The sequence below is a fragment of the Oncorhynchus tshawytscha genome, linkage group LG10, assembly GCF_018296145.1.
Source record: "Oncorhynchus tshawytscha isolate Ot180627B linkage group LG10, Otsh_v2.0, whole genome shotgun sequence".
Taxonomy (NCBI): Eukaryota; Metazoa; Chordata; class Actinopteri; order Salmoniformes; family Salmonidae; genus Oncorhynchus; species Oncorhynchus tshawytscha.
The window spans coordinates 22,313,670-22,333,711 of NC_056438.1; the positions used below are offsets into that span (position 1 = coordinate 22,313,670).

At 43.6% G+C, this 20,042-nt stretch overlaps 1 protein-coding gene across 2 annotated transcripts in view; it reads left to right on the forward strand.

Moving 5' to 3' along the window:
• The window catches only part of acap1 (ArfGAP with coiled-coil, ankyrin repeat and PH domains 1), a 37,578-nt gene that overhangs the window by 16,521 nt on the left and 1,015 nt on the right, over positions 1 to 20,042 (forward strand). For both annotated transcript variants that reach the window (XM_042328341.1, XM_042328340.1), the window contains exons 2-22: positions 1,989 to 2,046; positions 2,588 to 2,707; positions 3,353 to 3,406; positions 3,588 to 3,646; positions 3,774 to 3,957; positions 4,492 to 4,536; positions 4,699 to 4,794; positions 10,166 to 10,240; positions 11,390 to 11,502; positions 13,580 to 13,631; positions 13,752 to 13,852; positions 13,946 to 14,057; positions 14,455 to 14,657; positions 14,734 to 14,803; positions 15,253 to 15,347; positions 16,387 to 16,583; positions 17,241 to 17,291; positions 17,459 to 17,637; positions 17,755 to 17,864; positions 17,940 to 18,050; positions 18,145 to 18,206. In XM_042328341.1, coding sequence (XP_042184275.1) covers positions 2,609 to 2,707; positions 3,353 to 3,406; positions 3,588 to 3,646; positions 3,774 to 3,957; positions 4,492 to 4,536; positions 4,699 to 4,794; positions 10,166 to 10,240; positions 11,390 to 11,502; positions 13,580 to 13,631; positions 13,752 to 13,852; positions 13,946 to 14,057; positions 14,455 to 14,657; positions 14,734 to 14,803; positions 15,253 to 15,347; positions 16,387 to 16,583; positions 17,241 to 17,291; positions 17,459 to 17,637; positions 17,755 to 17,864; positions 17,940 to 18,050; positions 18,145 to 18,206 — 2,068 coding nt within the window. In that variant the 5' untranslated portion in view covers positions 1,989 to 2,046; positions 2,588 to 2,608. The remainder of the gene's footprint in view (positions 1 to 1,988; positions 2,047 to 2,587; positions 2,708 to 3,352; positions 3,407 to 3,587; positions 3,647 to 3,773; positions 3,958 to 4,491; positions 4,537 to 4,698; positions 4,795 to 10,165; positions 10,241 to 11,389; positions 11,503 to 13,579; positions 13,632 to 13,751; positions 13,853 to 13,945; positions 14,058 to 14,454; positions 14,658 to 14,733; positions 14,804 to 15,252; positions 15,348 to 16,386; positions 16,584 to 17,240; positions 17,292 to 17,458; positions 17,638 to 17,754; positions 17,865 to 17,939; positions 18,051 to 18,144; positions 18,207 to 20,042) is intronic.

A 20,042-nucleotide genomic window follows, 5' to 3' on the forward strand; every position in this document is an offset into this window, starting at 1 on the left:
AAAGTTTTCTTTTCTACTGTCTTTTGTCCCCCCACCAAACCCTTTGTCAGTCTTGTATTGGTACCCCTGTCATGCTAGTCCCATTTCAATGTCAACCGTACTGAGCTAAATAAACTGCAGCCACTGTCTCTCTCATAGCTCTCTCTCGCTCTCTCTCTCTCTCTCTCTCATAGCTCTCTCTCTCTCTCTCATAGCTCTCTCTCTCTCTCTCTCATAGCTCTCTCTCTCTCTCATAGCTCTCTCTCTCTCATAGCTCTCTCTCTCTCTCATAGGTCTCTCTCTCTCTCTCTCTCATAGCTCTCTCTCTCTCTCATAGCTCTCTCTCTCTCTCTCTCTCATAGCTCTCTCTCTCTCTCTCATAGCTCTCTCTCTCTCTCTCTCTCTCTCTCTCATAGCTCTCTCTCATAGCTCTCTCTCATAGCTCTCATAGCTCTCTCTCATAGCTCTCTCTCTCTCTCTCTCTCTCTCTCTCTCATATCTCTCTCTCTCTCTCTCATATCTCTCTCTCTCTCTAGCTCTCTCTCTCTCATAGCTCTCTCTCTCTCTCTCTCATAGCTCTCTCTCTCTCTCATAGCTCTCTCTCTCTCTCATAGCTCTCTCTCTCTCTCTCATAGCTCTCTCTCTCATAGCTCTCTCTCTCTCAGCTCTCTCTCTCTCTCATAGCTCTCTCTCTCTCTCTCTCAGCTCTCTCTCATAGCTCTCTCTCTCTCTCTCTCTCTCTCTCTCTCTCTCTCATAGCTCTCTCTCTCTCTCTCATAGCTCTCTCTCTCTCTCTCTCATAGCTCTCGCTCTCTCTCTCTCTCATAGCTCTCGCTCTCTCTCATAGCTCTCTCTCTCTCTCATAGCTCTCGCTCTCTCTCATAGCTCTCTCTCTCTCTCATAGCTCTCGCTCTCTCTCATAGCTCTTAATTCAATTTCAATTTAAGGGACTTGATTGGCATGGGAAACATGTTTACATTGCCAAAGCAAGTGAAAAAGATAATAAACAATAAAATATTAACGTAAACATTACACTTACAAAAGTTCCAAAAGAATAAAGACATTTCAAATGTCATATTATGTATATATACAGTGTTGTAGTGATGTACAAAAGGGAAAATAAATAAACATAAATATAGGTTGGATTTACAATGGTGTTTGTTTTTAACTGGTTGCCCTTTTCTTTTGGCAACAGGTCACAAATCTTGCTGCTCTGATTGCACACTGTGGTATTTCACCCAATAGATATGGGAGTTTATCAAAATGGGATTTGTTTTTGAATTCTTTGTGGGTCTGTGTAATCTGAGGGAAATATGTGTCTCTAATATGGTCATACATTTGGCAGGAAGTTAGGAAGTGCAGCTCAGTTTCCACCTCATTTTGTGGGCAGTGCGCACATAGCCTGACTTCTCTTCAGAGCCAGGTCTGCCTTTGGCGGCCTTTCTCAATAGCAAGGCTATGATCACTGAGTCTGTGCTCTCTCTCATAGCTCGCACTGTCACTCTCTGTCACTCTCTGTCACTCTCTCTCTGTCTCTCTCTCTGTCACTCTCTGTCACTCTCTCTCTCTGTCTCTCTCTCTCTCTCTCCCTCCATCTGCTGCGCTCCTTCTCTCGCTCTCTCTTTTTTTGTCTTTGTGCTTTCTCAGTGTCTCTGTCTTTGGTGGAAGGCAGCAGAAACCACACTGTTGGGCCGTTGACGTGAGAACGTCTGTGAGTCAGTATCTCCTCTGTTCTAACAGTCACAATCTCCTTCCACTGCCCTTCTGACAGGCCCATTTTATAAACCGTACCAGATATCATTTGAAGCGTCATGTGTACTGTTGGTGATTGAACTCTCATGACTTCCGATACCACAGTCTCAGACATTTCTACTGTAGATCGGCACTGTGCAAAGCAGCTCAACCTTCAGACCAGGATGGTGTGGAGGCGTTGGACAAGACCCTCTGTCTGTGGTGGTGTTGCTTAATGTGCCGAGTAATGTGGCGACGTGTGTCTGTGTTTCATCCAGGGCTGACATTGAAGTGGTGGAAGGAGATGTCAGTGAATTGGAGACGCGATTAGAAAAGGTGAGAGAGTCTCTCACACACACACACACAGTTCTCTCCAAACCTCTCCACTTTTCCATTATGCTCCCAGTATCTAACCACTACTTTTATAAACATACACCCAGCCATCCAGACCGTAGAGGAAGTAGCTGGACAGGGTCAGTTTCTTCCTCTTAGCAGTGACTATGAACTGTGACAGACATGGTGTTTCACCTGAGTTGAAGGGAACTAACTCCAGTGCTGCTTCCCCACCCCATTGTTACCAGAGGAAAAAGTAATTGACCACACATTGTACTGTCAGTCGTACTGTCAAATTCCCTGAAGGGATTGGTGCGCATAACAATTTCAGATGCATACTTTGGTCATCAATGTTCTGATTCCTGTGAGTCTCAACCCGTTCTGCCTCTGGACAGTGGTCATATTTGTCGGCGATGTCATGCCGTGTTGCCCCATGTCATATTGAAATGTTGTGTCATGCTGTGTGCGTTGTAGTGTGTTTCCACGTCTTTTGCAACATGGAATTGTGTTGTGTTGAACCCTGACACATTGTGTTATTGTGTAGCTGGTGAAGCAGTGCCACTCCATGCTGGAGGCTGGCAGGGCCTACTGTCAGACCAGCAAGAGCTTTGTCACAGGGCTCAAAGAGCTGGGCCACCACTGTTCTGGGGACAACATGATGGGGGTGAGTCTATAGAGATGCAGGGAGCTACACTCGAACCACTGATTTGGGATCAGTGTAGGAGGGGCCGATCTGTAGATAGAGCTATTACATAGTGTTGTGGTTAGTGTTATGCTTAATGAATAAGGCACAAGGGGGTGTGGTATATGGCCAATATACCACGGCTAAGTGCTGTTCTTAAGTACGACGCATCGCGGAGTGCCTGGATACAAACATTAGCTGTGGTATATTGGCCATATACCACACCCCCTTGTGCCTTATTTCTATTATAAACTGGTTTCCAATGTAATTAGAGCAGTAAAAATACATATTTTGTCAAACCCGTGGTATACGGTCTGATATACCACGACTGTCAGCCAATCAGCATTCAGGGTTTTAACCACCCAGTTTATAATTATGTCTTTATCATAGTACATTCTTATGAAGGGAAGGGTGGCAGGTAGCCTGGCGGTTAAGAGCATTAGGCCGGTAACCAAAAGATTGCTGGTTCAAATCCCTGAGCCGACGAGGTTACAAATCTGCTGATGTGCCCTGAAGGCACTTAACTCTAATTTACCTTCTGCTAAATGACTCAAATGTAAGTGGAAGTTGTATTGTATTCAACCATTGATGAATAAGTTAAACTCATTCCGTGTTCTTTTCTCGTAGGAGTGTTTGGAGAAATTCTCCCAGAAGCTGGAAGTGATTCTGGAAGCTCAGGGGGTGAGTTGGACTCCTCTACTGTGCATCGCTTGCCAACAACATTAGTTACTGTAGCAACCACTTTTAAATGTCAGGTGTCTGAGTATCCCTCCTTTCTTTCTCTTCCTCTCCCCCTCTCTCTCGCTCCATTTAACCCACCCCCTTCTTTCCCTCTATTTCTCTCACTCTCTTTTTCTCCTAGGAAGTGATTGAGACCACACAGAAGTCGGTGAAGTTGAAACTGCAGAGTTTTGTGAAAGAGTGAGTGAGTCTGGCACTCCTTAATAATTTAGTATTGTTTCAAACCACTACCATAGACTGGTGTCACAGCACCCCCCAGTCACACCCACGTCCATTCATCCCTCTCTCCCCCTCCCCCTTCTCCCAGGGACGTGCGTCGGTTCAAGGATGTGCGTAAGGAGTTTGAGCGGGGCAGTGAGAGTCTGGAGGCGGCGTTGGGCAGGAACGCTCAGGCCCCCCGGGGGAAGCAGCACGAGGTGGAGGAAGCCAGCCTTGCCCTCCTCAACGCTCGCAAGACCTTCCGTTCCGGGGCCCTCGACTACGTACTGCAGGTGAGGTCATCAAAGCTGGATGAGAGTGTTATTTGGGGAAGGACCAAACTTGGTTAATTGATGGTAAGGATGCTACAGACAAAATATTCACTTACACACTCGCATGCACGCGCTCACACACATTGGACCTGGTTTGAAGTGGTTTGCCTGGAATTGAGTTACAGACGACTAGTGTTGAAACTATCAATTGTAGTCTCCAGCTCATGTTGGAATCTTGTTCATTACACTGCTTGCTTTCAGTTTGATGATATGCCACTACTGGAAGGCCTCAAACCAAATACTAGAGAGAATTTTACATAAGAGATTTGTCAGGAGGACCAGGACATGTTTCGAACAAATGGCATTGATAAAATATGCAACAGCACCTCTGCTTAGTGACATGTGTTTTGCTGTGGGGAATGCTAACAGCGTTGCCTTCGGGTTTCCCTGTAGCAGGCTGGTAACTATCAATACCCAGTGGTTAGAACCAGCTGCAGTCATACCAACACACATGTTCTGTCTCTCTCCTGTTCACTCACTCGTCCTCTTTCCAAGATCAATGTCATCGAGGCCAAGAAGAAGACCGACATTTTGATGGCGGTGAGTTTCATGACGTGGGAACTTTTATCGTCGGAAATATTTCAAGTGTCGCGTGGTTGAGTCCACATGTGGGTGTCTAATGATTTCTTGACTTGTCCTTGGGGCTGCATGTATTGTTTAGTCTTGAGTGTATGATGAAGTTTTATTCTGGGTTTCTGTCAGATGGTGTCTATGATGGAAGCCCAGTCCCAGTTCTTCCAACAAGGTCACCAGTCCCTCTCTGAGCTGGCCGACTATCGACGCACCCTGAGTGAAGAGGTAACAAGTGGGGGATTTTTCTTTTGGGGGGGGATTTTATTAGGATTCCCATTAGATGTTGTAAAAGCAGCAGCTACTCTTCCTGGGGTCCACATGAAACATGACATAATACAGAACATCAACAGACAAGAACAGGTCAGGGACCGGAGTGAGCCGGAAAGGGAGAAGTGTGTTGGATAAACCAAATTCATGAAGGAAGTACACTACCGTTCAAAAGTTTGGGGTCGCTTAGAAATGTCCTTGTTTTCCATGAAAACATACATGAAATGAGTTGCGAAATGAGAAGGAAATATAGTCAAGACGTTGACAAGGTTATAAATAATGATTTTTAATTGAAGGACACAACTGTTATTTCAAACTTTGCTTTCGTCAAAGAATCCTCCATTTGCAGAAATTACAGCCATGCAGACTTTTGGCATTCTAGTTATCAATTTGTTAAGGTAATCTGAAGAGATTTCACCCCATGCTTCCTGAAGCACCTCCCACAAGTTGGATTGGCTTGATGGTACTTATGTACCATGCGGTCAAGCTGCTCCCACAACAGCTCAATAGGGTTGAGATCCGGTGACTGTGCTGGCCACTCCGTTATAGACAGAATACTAGCCGACTGCTTCTTCCCTAAATAGTTCTTGCACATTTTGGAGCTGGGCTTTGGGTCATTGTCCTGTTGTAGAATGAAATTGGTACCAATTAAGCGCTGTCCACAGGGTATGGCATGGCGTTGCAAAATGGAGTGATAGCCTTCCTTCTTCAAGATCCCTTTTACCCTTTACAAATATCCCACTTTACCATCACCAAAGCACCCCCAGGCCATCACATTGCCTCCAGCATGCTTTGTGATCCGAACACCTCAAACTTAGATTTTTCTGTCCATAACACTTTTTTACAATCTTCCTCTGTCCAGTATCTGTGTTCTTTTGCCCGTCTTCATCTTTTATTTTTATTGGCCAGTCTGAGATATGGCGCTTTCTTTGCAACTCTGCCTAGAAGGCCAGCATCAAGGAGTCACCTCATCACTGTTGACATTGAGACTGATGTCTTGCGGGTACTATTTAATGAAGCTGCCAGTTGAGGACTTGTGAGGCGTCTGTTTCTCAAACTAGAGACACTAATGTACTTGTCCTCTTGTTCAGTTGTGCACCGGGGCCTCCCACTCCTCTTTCTATTCTGGTTAGAGCCAGTTTGCACTGTACTGTGAAGGGAGTAGTACACAGCGTTGTATGATATCTTCAGTTTCTTGGCAATTTCTCGCATGAAATAGCCTTCATTTCTCAGCACAAGAATAGACTGACGAGTTTCAGAAGAAAGGTCTTTATTTCTGACCATTTTGAGCCTGTAATCGAACCCACAAATGCTGATGCTCCAGATACTCAACTAGTCTAAAGAAGGCCAGTTTTATTGTTTCTTTAATCAGACAACAGTTTTCAGCTGTGCTAACATAATTGCAAAAGCATTTTCTAATGATCAATTAGCCTTTTAACATTTTTATTTTATTTTATTTGATTTCACCTTTATTTAGCCAGGTGGGCTAGTTGAGAACAAGTTCTCATTTGCAACTGCGACCTGGCCAAGATAAAGCATAGCAATTCGACACATACAACAACACAGTTACACATGGAATAAACAAAACATACATTCAATAATACAGTAGAAAAAAAAGAAAACAAAAAAGTATATATACAGTGAGTGCAAATGAGGTAAGATAAGGGCGTTAAGGCAATAAATAGGCCATAGTGGCGAAATAATTACAATATAGCAATTAAACACTGGAATGGTAGATCGGCAGAAGATTAATGTGCAAGTAGAGATACTGGGGTGCAAAGGAGCAGGATGAATAAATAAATACAGTATGGGGATGAGGTAGATAGATGGACTGTTTACAGATGGGCTATGTACAGGTGCAGTTTAAAATGATCAACTTGGATTAGCTAACACAACGTGCCATTGGAACACAGGAGTGATGGTTGCTGATAATGGGGCCTCTGTACTCCTATGTAGATATTCCATTTAAAAAATCTGCCGTTTCCAGCTGCAATAGTCATTTACAACATTAACAATGTCTACAATGTATTGCTGATCAATTTGATGTTATTTTAATGGACAACACATGTGCTTTTCTTTCAAAACAAGGACATTTCTAAGTGACCCCAAACTTTTGAATGGCAGCATGTTGTTCAGATGTTGACATTAGCGAGCAGAGAGAGTGAAGTAAAATGGTTTAATGAAAGTGAGTGGAAGAGGAGGGGAATGACTTCTTCTGTTAGATCAGCGTTCCTTTTCTCCCCAGGGCACTTTTTGTGTTTTACATTAGAGAAATGGCACGCCGCATTCCCTCCGCTTTAAAAAAAAAAAGTATTCTTTTTTATTGAGATAGCCTCTAATAAAAACACCACCAGCTTGATTTAGTTTAATTTGAGGGACCTAGGAATTAGTTTGTTTTGAAGCAAATTTCAGGCTATTTTCCATAGTTTAACAAGACTCTTTTAGATAGGATATTTAATGGATAAGGAAAATAAAGGCTAGACCTGATTTCCTCAAATGGTCTTTCCGCTACCAAATATATGATTTCTGTTTTTAATTTAATTATACATATTCTCTTCTACAGAAAGTTAATAGATCAATTGATTGCGACAGAGTCCCACATTGTATAAGGGGACTTCCCAAGCAAAATCTAATTTCTTTGGCTCCTCGACTTTAGAAGGTCGAAGCTCAGCTTCTGAATGTCATAGAGACAAACCAAAGATATCGTGTCTTCCTCCTCCGCTTGTTTCTATCCTTAAGCATCGCAGATTTATGCGTAGTTTTAGATCAGTATAAACAATCATGAATTGTAAAAAAAATAAAAAATCAAGGAAGGTCCTGCACCCCACACAACGTTGGCACACGCAATATGTGGGGCGTGACCCCTAGGTTGGGAACCCCTGTCTTCAACGGAAGGTTTATTCTAGCAGTTGATTCCATGGATTAATTAGTACACGAGTCCTAATAATGTTGCCAGGAGGGACGAGGAAGTCACAAGGTGAAGTCCCTCTCGTCGTGACAGGAAACAGTGTGTGCACCATCAACAGGAACTATTTCACATGACTTAGAAAGTGTGTGTGTGTGTGTGTGTGTGTGTGTGTGTGTGTGTGTGTGGGCACCATCAACAGGAACTATTTCACATGACTTAGAAGTGTGTGTGTGTGTGTGTGTGCACCATCAACAGGAACTATTTCACATGACTTAGAAAGTGTGTGTGTGTGTGTGTGTGTGTGTGTGTGTGTACCATCAACAGGAACTATTTCACATGACTTAGTGTGTGTGTGTGTGTGTGTGCACCATCAACAGGAACTATTTCACATGACTTAGAATGTGTGTGTGTGTGTGTGTGTGTGTGTGTGTGTGTGTGTGTGTGTGTGTGTGTGTGCACCATCAACATGTGTGTGTGTGTGTGTGTGTGTGTGAACTATTTCACATGACTTGTGTGTGTGTGTGTGTGTGTGGATCAACAGGAACTATTTCACATGACTTAGAGTGTGTGTGTGTGTGTGTGTGTGTGCACCATCAACAGGCACCATCAACAGGAACTATTTCACATGACTTAGAGGAACTATTTCACATGTGTGTGTGTGTGTGGCACCATCAACAGGAACTATTTCACATGACTTAGAATGTGTGTGTGTGTGGGCACCATCAACAGGAACTATTTCACATGACTTAGAAGTGTGTGTGTGTGTGTGTGTGTGTGTGTGTGTGTGTGGGCACCATCAACAGGAACTATTTCACATGACTTAGAGTGTGTGTGTGTGTGTGTGTGTGTGTGTGTGTGGGCACCATCAACAGGAACTATTTCACATGACTTAGAATGTGTGTGTGTGTGTGTGTGTGTGTGTGTGTGGGCACCATCAACAGGAACTATTTCACATGACTTAGAATGTGTGTGTGTGTGTGTGTGTGTGTGTGCACCATCAACAGGAACTATTTCACATGACTTAGAATGTGTGTGAACTATTTCACATGACTTGTGTGTGTGTGTGTGTGTGTGCACCATCAACAGGAACTATTTCACATGACTTAGTGTGTGTGTGTGTGTGTGTGTGAACTATTTCACATGACTTAGAATGTGTGTGTGTGTGTGTGTGTGTGTGTGTGTGTGTGCACCATCACAGGTGACTTGAATGTGTGTGTGTGTGTGTGTGTGTGTGTGTGTGTGTGTTAGAATGTGTGTGTGTGTGTGTGTGCACCATCAACAGGAACTATTTCACATGTGTGTGTGTGTGTGTGTGCACCATCAACAGGAACTATTTCACATGACTTAGAGTGTGTGTGTGTGTGTGTGTGTGTGTGTGTGTGTGTGTGTGTGTACACATGTGCTTGCATGTTTTCATCTTGTCATACAGTGATGTCAGTGCTACGCTGGATGGGCACTGTGGCATAACTGGACGTGCTGCCATACATGGCGCTCTAGGACTGCAGTCAACAGTAGACTACAACTAACTCGTGTGTTAATTAGTCTGCACATCCGAGAGCAGCTCGAAACCGGGAAGCAAGTCACCTTTCACCGAACCATTTTAAAGCCACAAAGACTGATTTGAGCTCTTCCTGCTGTTACAGGAAATGGTGAAGGATTGCAAGGCAGAATGAGAGAGGGAAAGAATGAGAGCGAAGTTGCTTAAAGGCGGCTGGGTCATCTGAAATCTTTATGCGAAAGAGAGAGGGAGTGAAAGTAAAACTGCTATACGAAGCTGCTGGAGAGTTTTCCTCGATCCATTGGCCAGAAGTTGGGAGAGGTTCAGCACTTCCTCCTTCCTGTTTTCCCCAGAGGAGGAAGTCTGGAGTGAAGGACTCCCTGACCTCCACCTGAACGCTGTACAAGCCTGAAGCCCTTTACCTCCTCGCCTGATTTCCCTCAGCAGTTTCTACATTCATCTTTACAACTCTATATCCAAAAACATACTGTCCAGTATACCGTGTACATTATTATCTTTATTTAGTTGCCTGGCTGAACGGACCGATCATGCTGAACCGCTGTGTGTTATTTAGGATGGTGTGCATCATTTGAAATATTGGATTCTTGGGCTGTGGCCATAATAGTATCACAATATTTGTTTCAATGGCTAAAATGAGAACACAAAGTAGACGACTCTTTGGTCTTTTAGAAACCTGTTGTATGTAAACATTTTTGTTGCTATGTCTTGGAAAATGAATAAATGTGACTCTGGATGACAACATAATGATGCTTGTTTCAAACGTTAGGGCTGTTTTCCTAAAGAAGTTAGTATGGTGGCAAGGAAACAAAACAGTAACGAGTATCTCGATACTGGCCCTATTGGATTTTTTAGTTTTTAAATCAAATTGATTGTGCCTGACTTTCTCTCTCTCTCATACACAGCACACTCAACTAGTGTTGAATTCGGCAAGGGAGAAGAGAGACATGGAACAGAGACACGCTGCCATTAAGAAAAAGGTAAACACGGCTGGAACCAAACACTAGAGTAAAGAAAGAAGCTAATCACAGACCGCCATGATGGCTTCCATGTGATTACGCTAGCTCTCCATCCTCTGAGGATATACAGTGCCTTCGGAAACTATTCAGACCCCTTTACTTTTCCCACAGTTTGTTACGTTACAGCCTTATTCTAAAATGGATTAAATATTTTTTCCCCCTCATCAATCTTCACACAATATCCCATAATGACAAAACAAAAACTGTTTTTTGGATATATATATAAAAAAAATGGAAATACATGACACTTAGTTAAGTATTCAGACCCTTTACTCAGTACTTTTGGCAAACTCCAAGCGGGCTGTCATATGTCTTCCATCTGTCCACTAAAGGCCAGATTGGTGGAGTGCTGCAGAGATGGTTGTCCTTTTGGAATGTTCTCCCATCTCCACAGAATAACTCTGGAGCTCTGTCAGAGTGACCATCAGGTTCTTGGTCATCTCCCTGAACAAGGCCCTTCTCCCCCGATTGCTCAGTTTGACCGGGCTGTCAGCTCCAGGAAAAGTCTTGGTGATTCCAAACTTCTTCCATTTAGGAATAATGGAGGCCCCTGTGTTCTTGGGGACCTTCAATGCTGCAGAATAGTTTTGGTACCCTTCCCCAGATCTGTGCCTCGACACAATCCTGTCTCGGAGCTCTACGGACAATTCCCTCGACCTCATGGCTTGGTTTTTGCTCTGACATGCACTGTCAACTGTGGGACCGTAAATAGACAGATGTGTGCCTTTCCAAATCATGTCCAATCAATTGAATTTGCAACAGTTGGACTCCAATCAAGTTGTAGAAACATCTTGGGGATCATAGCAAAGGGTCTGAATACTTAAAACGTTTCCTACAACCTGTTTTCACTTAGTCATTGTGGGGTATTGTGTGTAGATTGAGGGCCAAAAATGTAAAATCATTTTTAGAATAAGGCTGTAACAAAATGTGGAAAGAATCAAGGGGTCTGAATACTTTCCGAATGCCATGTAGACAGGAAGACCTTAGGACATAATTTTCTTTCAAACGTAGCTTGGGATCAACTGGTATCACTGCATTAAAATAATATTTACGTCCTGATACTAACATCCCTTCCCTACAGTCATGTATATGTTTGTGATGTGTTGGTAGGATGTCTCGTATGATAACTCCTTAATGGATTTCTGTGCTGATGCACCCAATGGTATCGCCATGGAAGGCTACCTGTATAAGAGAGCTAGCAATGCCTTCAAGACCTGGAGCAGGTATGTTACCTTTCGATTTCTCTTTCCCTCTCTCTTCCTCTGTTTCTGTGCTGTATGTTGTTCTCCCCCTCTTTCGCTTTATCTCTCTCTCTCTCTCTCCTCTCTCTTCTCTTCTCTCTCTTCTCTCTCTCTCTCTCTTCTCTTCTCTCTCTCTCTCTCTTCTCTCTCCTCTCTCTCTCTTCTCTCCTCTCTCTTCTCTCTTCTCTTGCTCTCGCCATCACTTGCCACGTTCAAAACAGCTGGGAACTCGGACTTGGAATTCCAACTCGGGAACTCGGGCCTCTTTCTAGAGCTCTGACTTCCCAACCTGAAGACCACTGACCTCATGGTCATGATTTGACTTTGTATTATGAATCCAGACTCTCTCTCTCACTCTTATCAATTCAAGGGCATTATTTCCATGGGAAACATGTTTACGTTGCCAAAGTAAGTGAAGTAGATAATAAACAATAAAAATGTTCAGTGAACATTACACTCACAGAAGTTCCAAAAGAATTAAGACATTTCAAATGTCATTATGTCTATATACAGTGTTGTAACGATGTGCAAGTAGTTAAAGTACAAAAGGGAATATAAATAAACATAAATATGGGGTCTATTTACAATGGTGTTTGTTCTTCACTGGTTGACCTTTTCTTGTGGCAAAAGGTCACACATCTTACAGCTGTGATGACACACTTTCACCCAAAATTTGATTTGTTTTCGAATTCTTTGTGGATCTGTGTAATCTGAGGGAAATATGTGTCTCTAATATGGTCACACATTTGGCAGGAGGTTAGGAAGTGCAGCTCAGTTTCTACCTCCATTTTGTGGGCAGTGTGCACATAGCCTGTCTTCTCTTGGGAGCCTGGTCTGCCTACGGCAGCCTTTCTCAATAGCAAGGCTATGCTCACTGGTCAGTCACAGTAGTCAGGTATTCTGCCACTGTATTCTCTGTTTAGGGCCAAATAGCATTCTAGTTTGCTCAGATTTTTTTGTTAATTCTTTCCTATGTGTCAAGTAATTCTCTTTTTGTTTTCTCATGATTTGGTTGGGTCTAATTGTGTTGCTGTACTGGAGCTCTGTGGGGTCTGTTTGTGTTTGTGAATAGAGCCCCAGGACCAGCTTGCTTAGGGGACTCTTCTCCAGGTTCATCCTTCTCTAGGTGATGGCTTTGTTTTGGAAGGTTTGGGAATCACTTCCTTTTAGGTGGTTGTATAATTTAACGTCTCTTTTCTGGATTTTGATAATTAGCAGGTATCAGACTAATTCTGCTTCTCGTGCATTATTTGGTGTTTTCCATTGTACACAGAGGATATTTTAGCATTATTCTGCATCTAGAGTCTCAATTTGGTGTTTGTCTTGGTTGGTGAGGGAACCCCAGACCTTACAACCGTAATGGAAAATGTGTTCTATAACTGATTAAGTATTTTTTTGCCAGATCCTAATTGGTATGTAGAATTTTATGTTCCTTTTGATGGCGTAGAAGGCCCTTCTTGCCTTGTCTCAGCTCATTCACAGCTTTGTGGAAGTTACCTGTGGCGCTGATGTTTAGGCTGAGGTATGTGTAGTTTTTTTTGTGCTCTAGGGCAATGGTGTCTAGATGGAATTTGTATTTGTGGTCCTGGCAACTGGACCTTTTTTGGAACACCATTATTTTTGTCTTACTGAGATTTACTGTCAGGGCCCAGGTCAGGTTTGACAGAATCTGTGCAGAAGATCTAGGTGCTGCTGTAGGCCCTCCTTGGTTGGGGACAGAAGCATCAGATCATCAGCAAACAATAGACATTTGACTTTAGATGCTTCAGACTGTTCTAGTGCCCTCGCCAATTCGTTGATATACATGTTGAAGAGGGTGGGGCTTAATGTCTGTCTCTCTCTGTGTGTCTCGTCTGTCTGTCTCTGTGCCTGTGTCTTTCTTTTATTTTTTTATATATATATATATATATATATTCACTGTCTTTTCTTTCCACCCATTATTTGGCCCTCTTCAGCTCTAGTTGTTTTGTGCCCAGAGAGGTTTTTAATGGTTCAGCCTAGGAAGGTGATTGAATAATGCATTCTCATCTCCTTTTGATCTCCTGTCTGACGACTGTAGGCGCTGGTTCTCTATCCAGAAAAATCAACTGGTCTATCAGAAGAAATTCAAGGTGAATTTTTGAAAGCCACTGCTTTACTTTTCAATGCATTTTTAATAGCAATCCATGCAGACACAAAGAGAATAAAAAACACACACACTTTCACAGCCTGTGTCCTATTCCCTCTCTCAGGAGCAGCCCACCGTGGTGATGGAGGACCTGCGTCTGTGCACAGTGAAGGTCTGCGCTGACAATGAGAGACGATTCTGCTTTGAGGTGGTCTCACCGTCCAAGTGAGTGTACTGTCTGTGTAAATGCAGTTTGTCTGTGTGTGCTGATGTTGCCATTGATGTTACTTTTGGGTGTGTGTGTGTGTGTGTGTGTAGGAGCTGTCTGTTACAGGCGGACTCAGAGCGTCAGCAACAGGGCTGGATCAGTGCTGTCCAGAACAGCATAGCCTCAGCCTTCCAGGAACGCAGAGAAGACCCACACAGCCCAGTGAGAACACACACACCTTATTCACTCTGTGTTGGGGAGTAGTGACTACATGTAGTTCAACTAGTAATGTAACTACATGTAGTTCAACTAGTAATGTGACTACATTTTGCAGTAGCTTGGTTGTAGTTAAACTAAATTCAAATCTAGGTAGTGGTTTCAGTATTTATTGATATTTTTGCTATGTAGCGGTATAGCTAACGACTGGAACTACTTTTGTTGCTAACATAAAATATTTGTCAACAGCCCTGCCTAATTGTCATTTAACACAAAGTAGTTTGGATGCATTGAACTACTTTTCCAAAGAAACTCTCTCTCTTTGTCTCGTTCTCCCCCGCTCTTTCGCTCTCTCGTTCTCCCCCACTCTCTCTCTCACACACACACACACACACACACACAGAGGGAGCGTTGCAGCTCAGTGTCGGGCAGCCCAGGAGGAGGGGTGTTTGGGGATCAGGAGAAGACGGGGGGCCGCGAGGCTCTGGATCAGGTCCAGGGCATCCCGGGAAACAAGCAGTGCTGCGACTGTGGAGAGCCTGGTCCGGACTGGGCCTCTATTAACCTGGGGATCACCCTCTGTATCGTCTGTTCTGGGATACACAGGTAGGATATACACACACACATATACACACACATTAATATGTAACTAACTCTCTTCTTCTCGGTGTCCTGCTGACAGGAGTCTGGGTGTCCACTTCTCCAAAGTACGCTCCCTCACCCTGGACTCCTGGGAACCAGAGCTGGTCAGGGTAAGACTATGTACATGCTCTAAGCAGATATGGCTTTCTTGAAGAAAATATTTTCTTAATTCATAGCTTTTTTTCATACAATGTAAAGACAATTCTTAAAGCTGCAATACATACTTTTTTGGTGACCTGACCAAAAGCACATAGAAATGTGAGTAATAGATATGTCATTCTCATTGAAAGCAATTCTAAGAAGCAGTAGATATGTTCTATGTGTGCTATTCCTATGCTTCCCGGTCTTAAGTTTCATTTTTGCATCTTTTATTTTCAGTTTTATACAACAGCTTCAAACAGACGGTACAATGAATGAGTCACGTGCTTGTTTTGTCACGCAAACTGAAATTAGGCAAACAATTAACATTTTTGCAACCAGGAAATTCCTGCATATTGCACCATTTTTTTAAAAGTAAGTAATTATGTCCACCCTCTCTCTCTCTCTCTGTGTGCTGTAGTTGATGTGTGAGTTGGGCAACACAGCCATCAACAGGATCTACGAGGCGCGGATTGATGAGATCACCATCAAGAAACCCCACCCATCCAGTCCAAGGTATAAACCCTCATCTTCATTCCTCGGGTCCTGAGTCATAACCCGTCAACGACATGTTAAATCTCACTCGGACATTAAAGATTTCCCAGCATTACAGTGTGATTTGATTTAAATGTTTATAAAGTATAGCGGAACAGAACGTTCAGATATAAATATATTGTACAGACCGGACATGATTATTTTGTATACAGAGTAGTTTATATACAGTACCAGTCAAAAGTTTGAGTGTGCAAAGCTTTCGTCAAGGCAAAGGGTTGCTACTTTGAAGAATCTCAAATATAAAATATATTTAGATTTGTTTAACAGTTTTTTTTTGGTTACTACATGATTCAATATGTGCTATTTCATAGTTGTGATGTCTTCACTGTTATTCTACAATGTAGAAAATAGTAAAAAATGAAGAAAAACCCTGGAATGAGTAGGTGTCCAACCCTTTGACTGTTATACCAGGTGCTTGTTCAATGTTGCAGATAGAAATGGCCTCTTCATCCCCCTCTGGTGTCATAACTTGAAACTACAGGGAGATTTGAACTTTTCTTCGTATTACACTACACATGCATACTGCTAAATGCAGGCAAATCTTTTTCTTTACACAATTTGACGATATTAGTTCTGCTCAAATCTTTAATCAAACGCTTTCATCGGTTCAACGATCTGGCTTCCTCTTTTCCTCTCCTTTTGCTGCACCCCAGACAGGAAGTTGCACAGGTACACGACGGCTGTGGTTTGTGTTGTAAACTAAACTGTCCCCCGGAAATGTGCTGTGCAGTTGCATGGTTTTGTCTGTGTGTGTGTGTGTGTGTTCGTTCAGGATGTACAGTAGTGTGCATGCAGTCAACTGTGTTGTCAAATAGTAGTACAGTCAGGCCTGGTTTGTCAAGTTTGAATTGAACTGAATTTACCTGCTGTGTCATATGGTTTCATAATGTGCATTTTGATTCTATTTTTTTTCTATAAATAAAAATGCTTTTAAGCAGAAGGACCTGACACTTTGTTAATGTAATTTTTCTCTTTCTTATTCTCTGTGTCTCTGTCTCAGGGGTGATAAGGAGTCGTGGATTCGTTCTAAGTTTGTGGAGAAGAAGTTTATCCAGAAGCTCCCAGAGACGGGTCGGAACATTCCACTGCGGCGCTCCAGCGCCCGGAGGAACCGAGCAAACACCCAGGAGAGGCCAGCCGGCTCACGACCACCACTCAAACCCAAACCCAATCGGGCCACCCTGCCACGACTCCCAGGTACTGGACGGAACATACACGCTTGTCTGATTTACACACTAGGGCCAAGCCGAGCTGTACCGGGCTGGCCTACAGAGTTCTTTTAGCAGATCAGGTATGCAACTCATTCTGTACAGATATGTTTCTGCCTGCAGTCTACTGATGGACTGGTAGGTGTTGAAGTTTTTGAAGTCCTAAAACAGTACACCTGTGTGTACAGGTCAGGAATGTAAAGAGTGCAGGTGCTGTGGGTTATTTGTGTCTGTCCAAGGGATTTTTAGCAGGATAGATGGCATTCTACAAGTTACCAAGATAGGAGTGAATGAAATATTTCCACATTGTTCAGCCTTGCTGTATGCACGCTAGTACCTACATACACACAGAAATCATCTGTGAACTTGGTGACACAGCAGTAAGCTGTGGTACATACCCTGTGTCTATTGTTATAATCAGCACGATAAACCACTAATATGGTGGCCTGCTGCGATTCTGAATCTCTGTCTCTCTCTCTCTTTGTCTCCTCTTGATCTCTCTCTTCCCTCTCGATCTCTGTCTCCTCCCTGACTCCTCTCTCTCCTCTCTCTGTCTCTTCTGTCTCTGTCTCCTCTCTCTCGTTCTGTCTTCTCTCTCTCGATCGCTCTGTCTTCTCTCTCTCTGTCTCCTCTGTCTCTCCCTCAGGGCTCAACCAGAGTGATCTTCTTCAAAAGAACAATACAGTCATTCACAAAGGTGACACACACACATTTACATTTGAGTCATTTAGCAGATGCTCTTATCCAGAGCGACTTACAGTAGTGAGTGCATACATTTTCATACTTTTTTCCCACACACACACCAAAACAGACAAAACAAACTAAAAAGCACATTAAACCCCCTTGTCATCCCTCCATACCCAGATGGAGAAGATGATGAAGAGGAGGACCTGTCTGGTCTTCATCCCGGGGCATTGTTATATCGGTCTGCAGCGCTGCAGCATTTCCCTGTCATGGCCGACGCCCTGGCCCACGGAGCTGACGTCAACTGGGTCAACACAGTCGAGGAGTCCAGCACCCCACTCATACAAGCCGTCACCGCGGTGAGTGAGCGAGAGATCACTGTGGCGAGGACATGAGTGGGTGTGTGTCTACGTTCAGAAGAGGGAGACGCTGGTTTGTGCGAATTCTTACCTATACTCTGGCCACTGTCTCTCCAGAACTCCTTGGCAGCGTGTGAGTTCCTGCTGCAGAACGGTGCCAATGTCAACACAGCAGACAGCAATGGGAGAGGACCCCTACACCACGCCACTATACTGGGACACACTGGGTAGGACAGACACATGCATAAGCATACACACACACACACACACACGCACACACTAACCTGGTCTCTATCTCCCAGGCTGGTGTGTCTGTTCCTGAAGAGAGGGGCGGACTACAACGCCAGAGACCACACCCAGAAAGATCCCATCACTATTGCCGTGGAGACCGCCAACGCTGACATCGTCACCCTGTGAGTATTAGTTGATTTGTTGACACTAGATTGATTGATTGATTGATTGATACAGCAGAATTTCCTCACCATCCTTCTACTATCCCCATAACAGGCTGCGAATCGCCAAGATGAACAAGGAGATGCGGGAGATGGACGGAGCCTTTGGCCAACCAGGTCACTCAATGGGACAGGGAGTGGGCGGGACAGGGAGTGGGATAGGCCAAACAAGGAAGGGACTTCAGGCCTTGAAGAACCAACTGAGTGGATGGGCACTGGGCGGAGGGCAGAATGAGTAGAGAGAGGGGGACTTGTATCATACTTGATGGAGACGACAGAGGAAGGAAAAGGGGTACTGCTGAGGTGCATAGGCTACTCGGCTAACTAGACATGTTCCCAGAACCCCAATACATTGGGACTAGACAGTAACATTCAAGTTGAGATTGTTCTCTGAACTCTGAAACATTGTTAGAACGTTTTAAAGTCGAGCATGATATGTTCTGATAGATTTTCTGGAATCGTTGCTAGACCCTTGTAAGAGTGTTTTCAGAAAGAACATTCTCAGAATACAATTTTAACAAAGAGGTCAGGGGAACGTTCTTCAGAACGTATATGTGGAAGGTTCTTGAAACTGAGAATTGTTACTGGCTGTGGACGATTTGCTGTACCTCAGTAGAGAGAGTAGACTAAATGAAGTTTGATTAGAAGGATACACTAGAATACAGGGTAAATGTATGAACAAGCAGCTTCTATACTGTCGTCTTTCTGTGGGAAGAGGTGGCCATTTTGGATATATAATTCTAAAGGTGAAATGAGAGGACATACTGTAGAAGAAGAGGGTGTTTATGTAATGACATGTGAGTCCACGTTGCACTTCGATGTACAGTGAATGAACGCACTGTACAGCCCACGTTGGCTCTGTGTAGATCACCGTATGATAACACTGGGCAATGGTCATGTTTAACATCTATTTATATCAGTGGAGGCTGGTGGGGGGAGCTAGAGGAGGACGGACTCATTGTAATGGCTGGAATGGAATCAATGGAACGGAGTGAAACGAGGTTTCCGTATGTTTGATACCGTTCCAAAATTCCATTCCAGCCATTACAATGAGTCCGTCCTCCTAATAGCTCCACTCACCAGCCCCCACTGATTTATACTTCTATGTATTACAGTGTATGTGGTCCTATGTATGCATGTATTGTATGATTACACAGTATGCTGCCTGAAAAAGCAGGAATCAGATTGTTTGGGTGCAGTTGATGTACAGTATGTCTCTCCATGTACATTTTATGCACCTTGCGCAGTCTAATTTAGTCTGCTGTGTGTCATTGTCATAAGCTCACTCTAACACCAAATGCTTTTTTTTTTTTTTTTTTTTTACACTTGAGGGTTTTCCCCATTACACTGTTTGCCCAATCCCCAGGCTTATTTTAACTTTTTCAAACCAGTTCCTCGTTTGTCACACCTAAGCGGTTATTGTCGTGTTCAACCTGTTTCAGTTGTGTACGCACGCTGCCACTGTTTAGCATTGCTTTTGCTCGACAATAACACCAATGATACTGAGAACATGAAGCTGTATAGACCGGAATGAGGCACTCTGTCCATTTGAAGTTGAGTGTTTTCCAAACGGCTCCTGGTCCACTAGAGGGTTGGGTTGTGGCCGGTCTTAGGCTGCCATTAGGACAATCCACAATGAACAATGCTTAAACATTTGGGAAGCACTGGTCTAAACCCTAGCCAGTGGGCCTAGCCGGCACAACAGATTTGGGCCAGAAAGGGAACAGTGGACTCAATGTGGAGAGCTTCAACCTTACTGTGCTGTGTTTTGTATGAGAAAGAACGTGTACCATCTATTCCCCCATGGCCAAACTGTCAGCCAAGTCAGTTATTTACTCCAGTACTGACACATTATTTCACAGTTTCTAATAGTCCTATTTCCTGGTTTGACTCAAATAATCTGTCTGGCTCAGGAGGAGTAGTGCTGTGATTCCCATGTCATGTGCTCTGAGA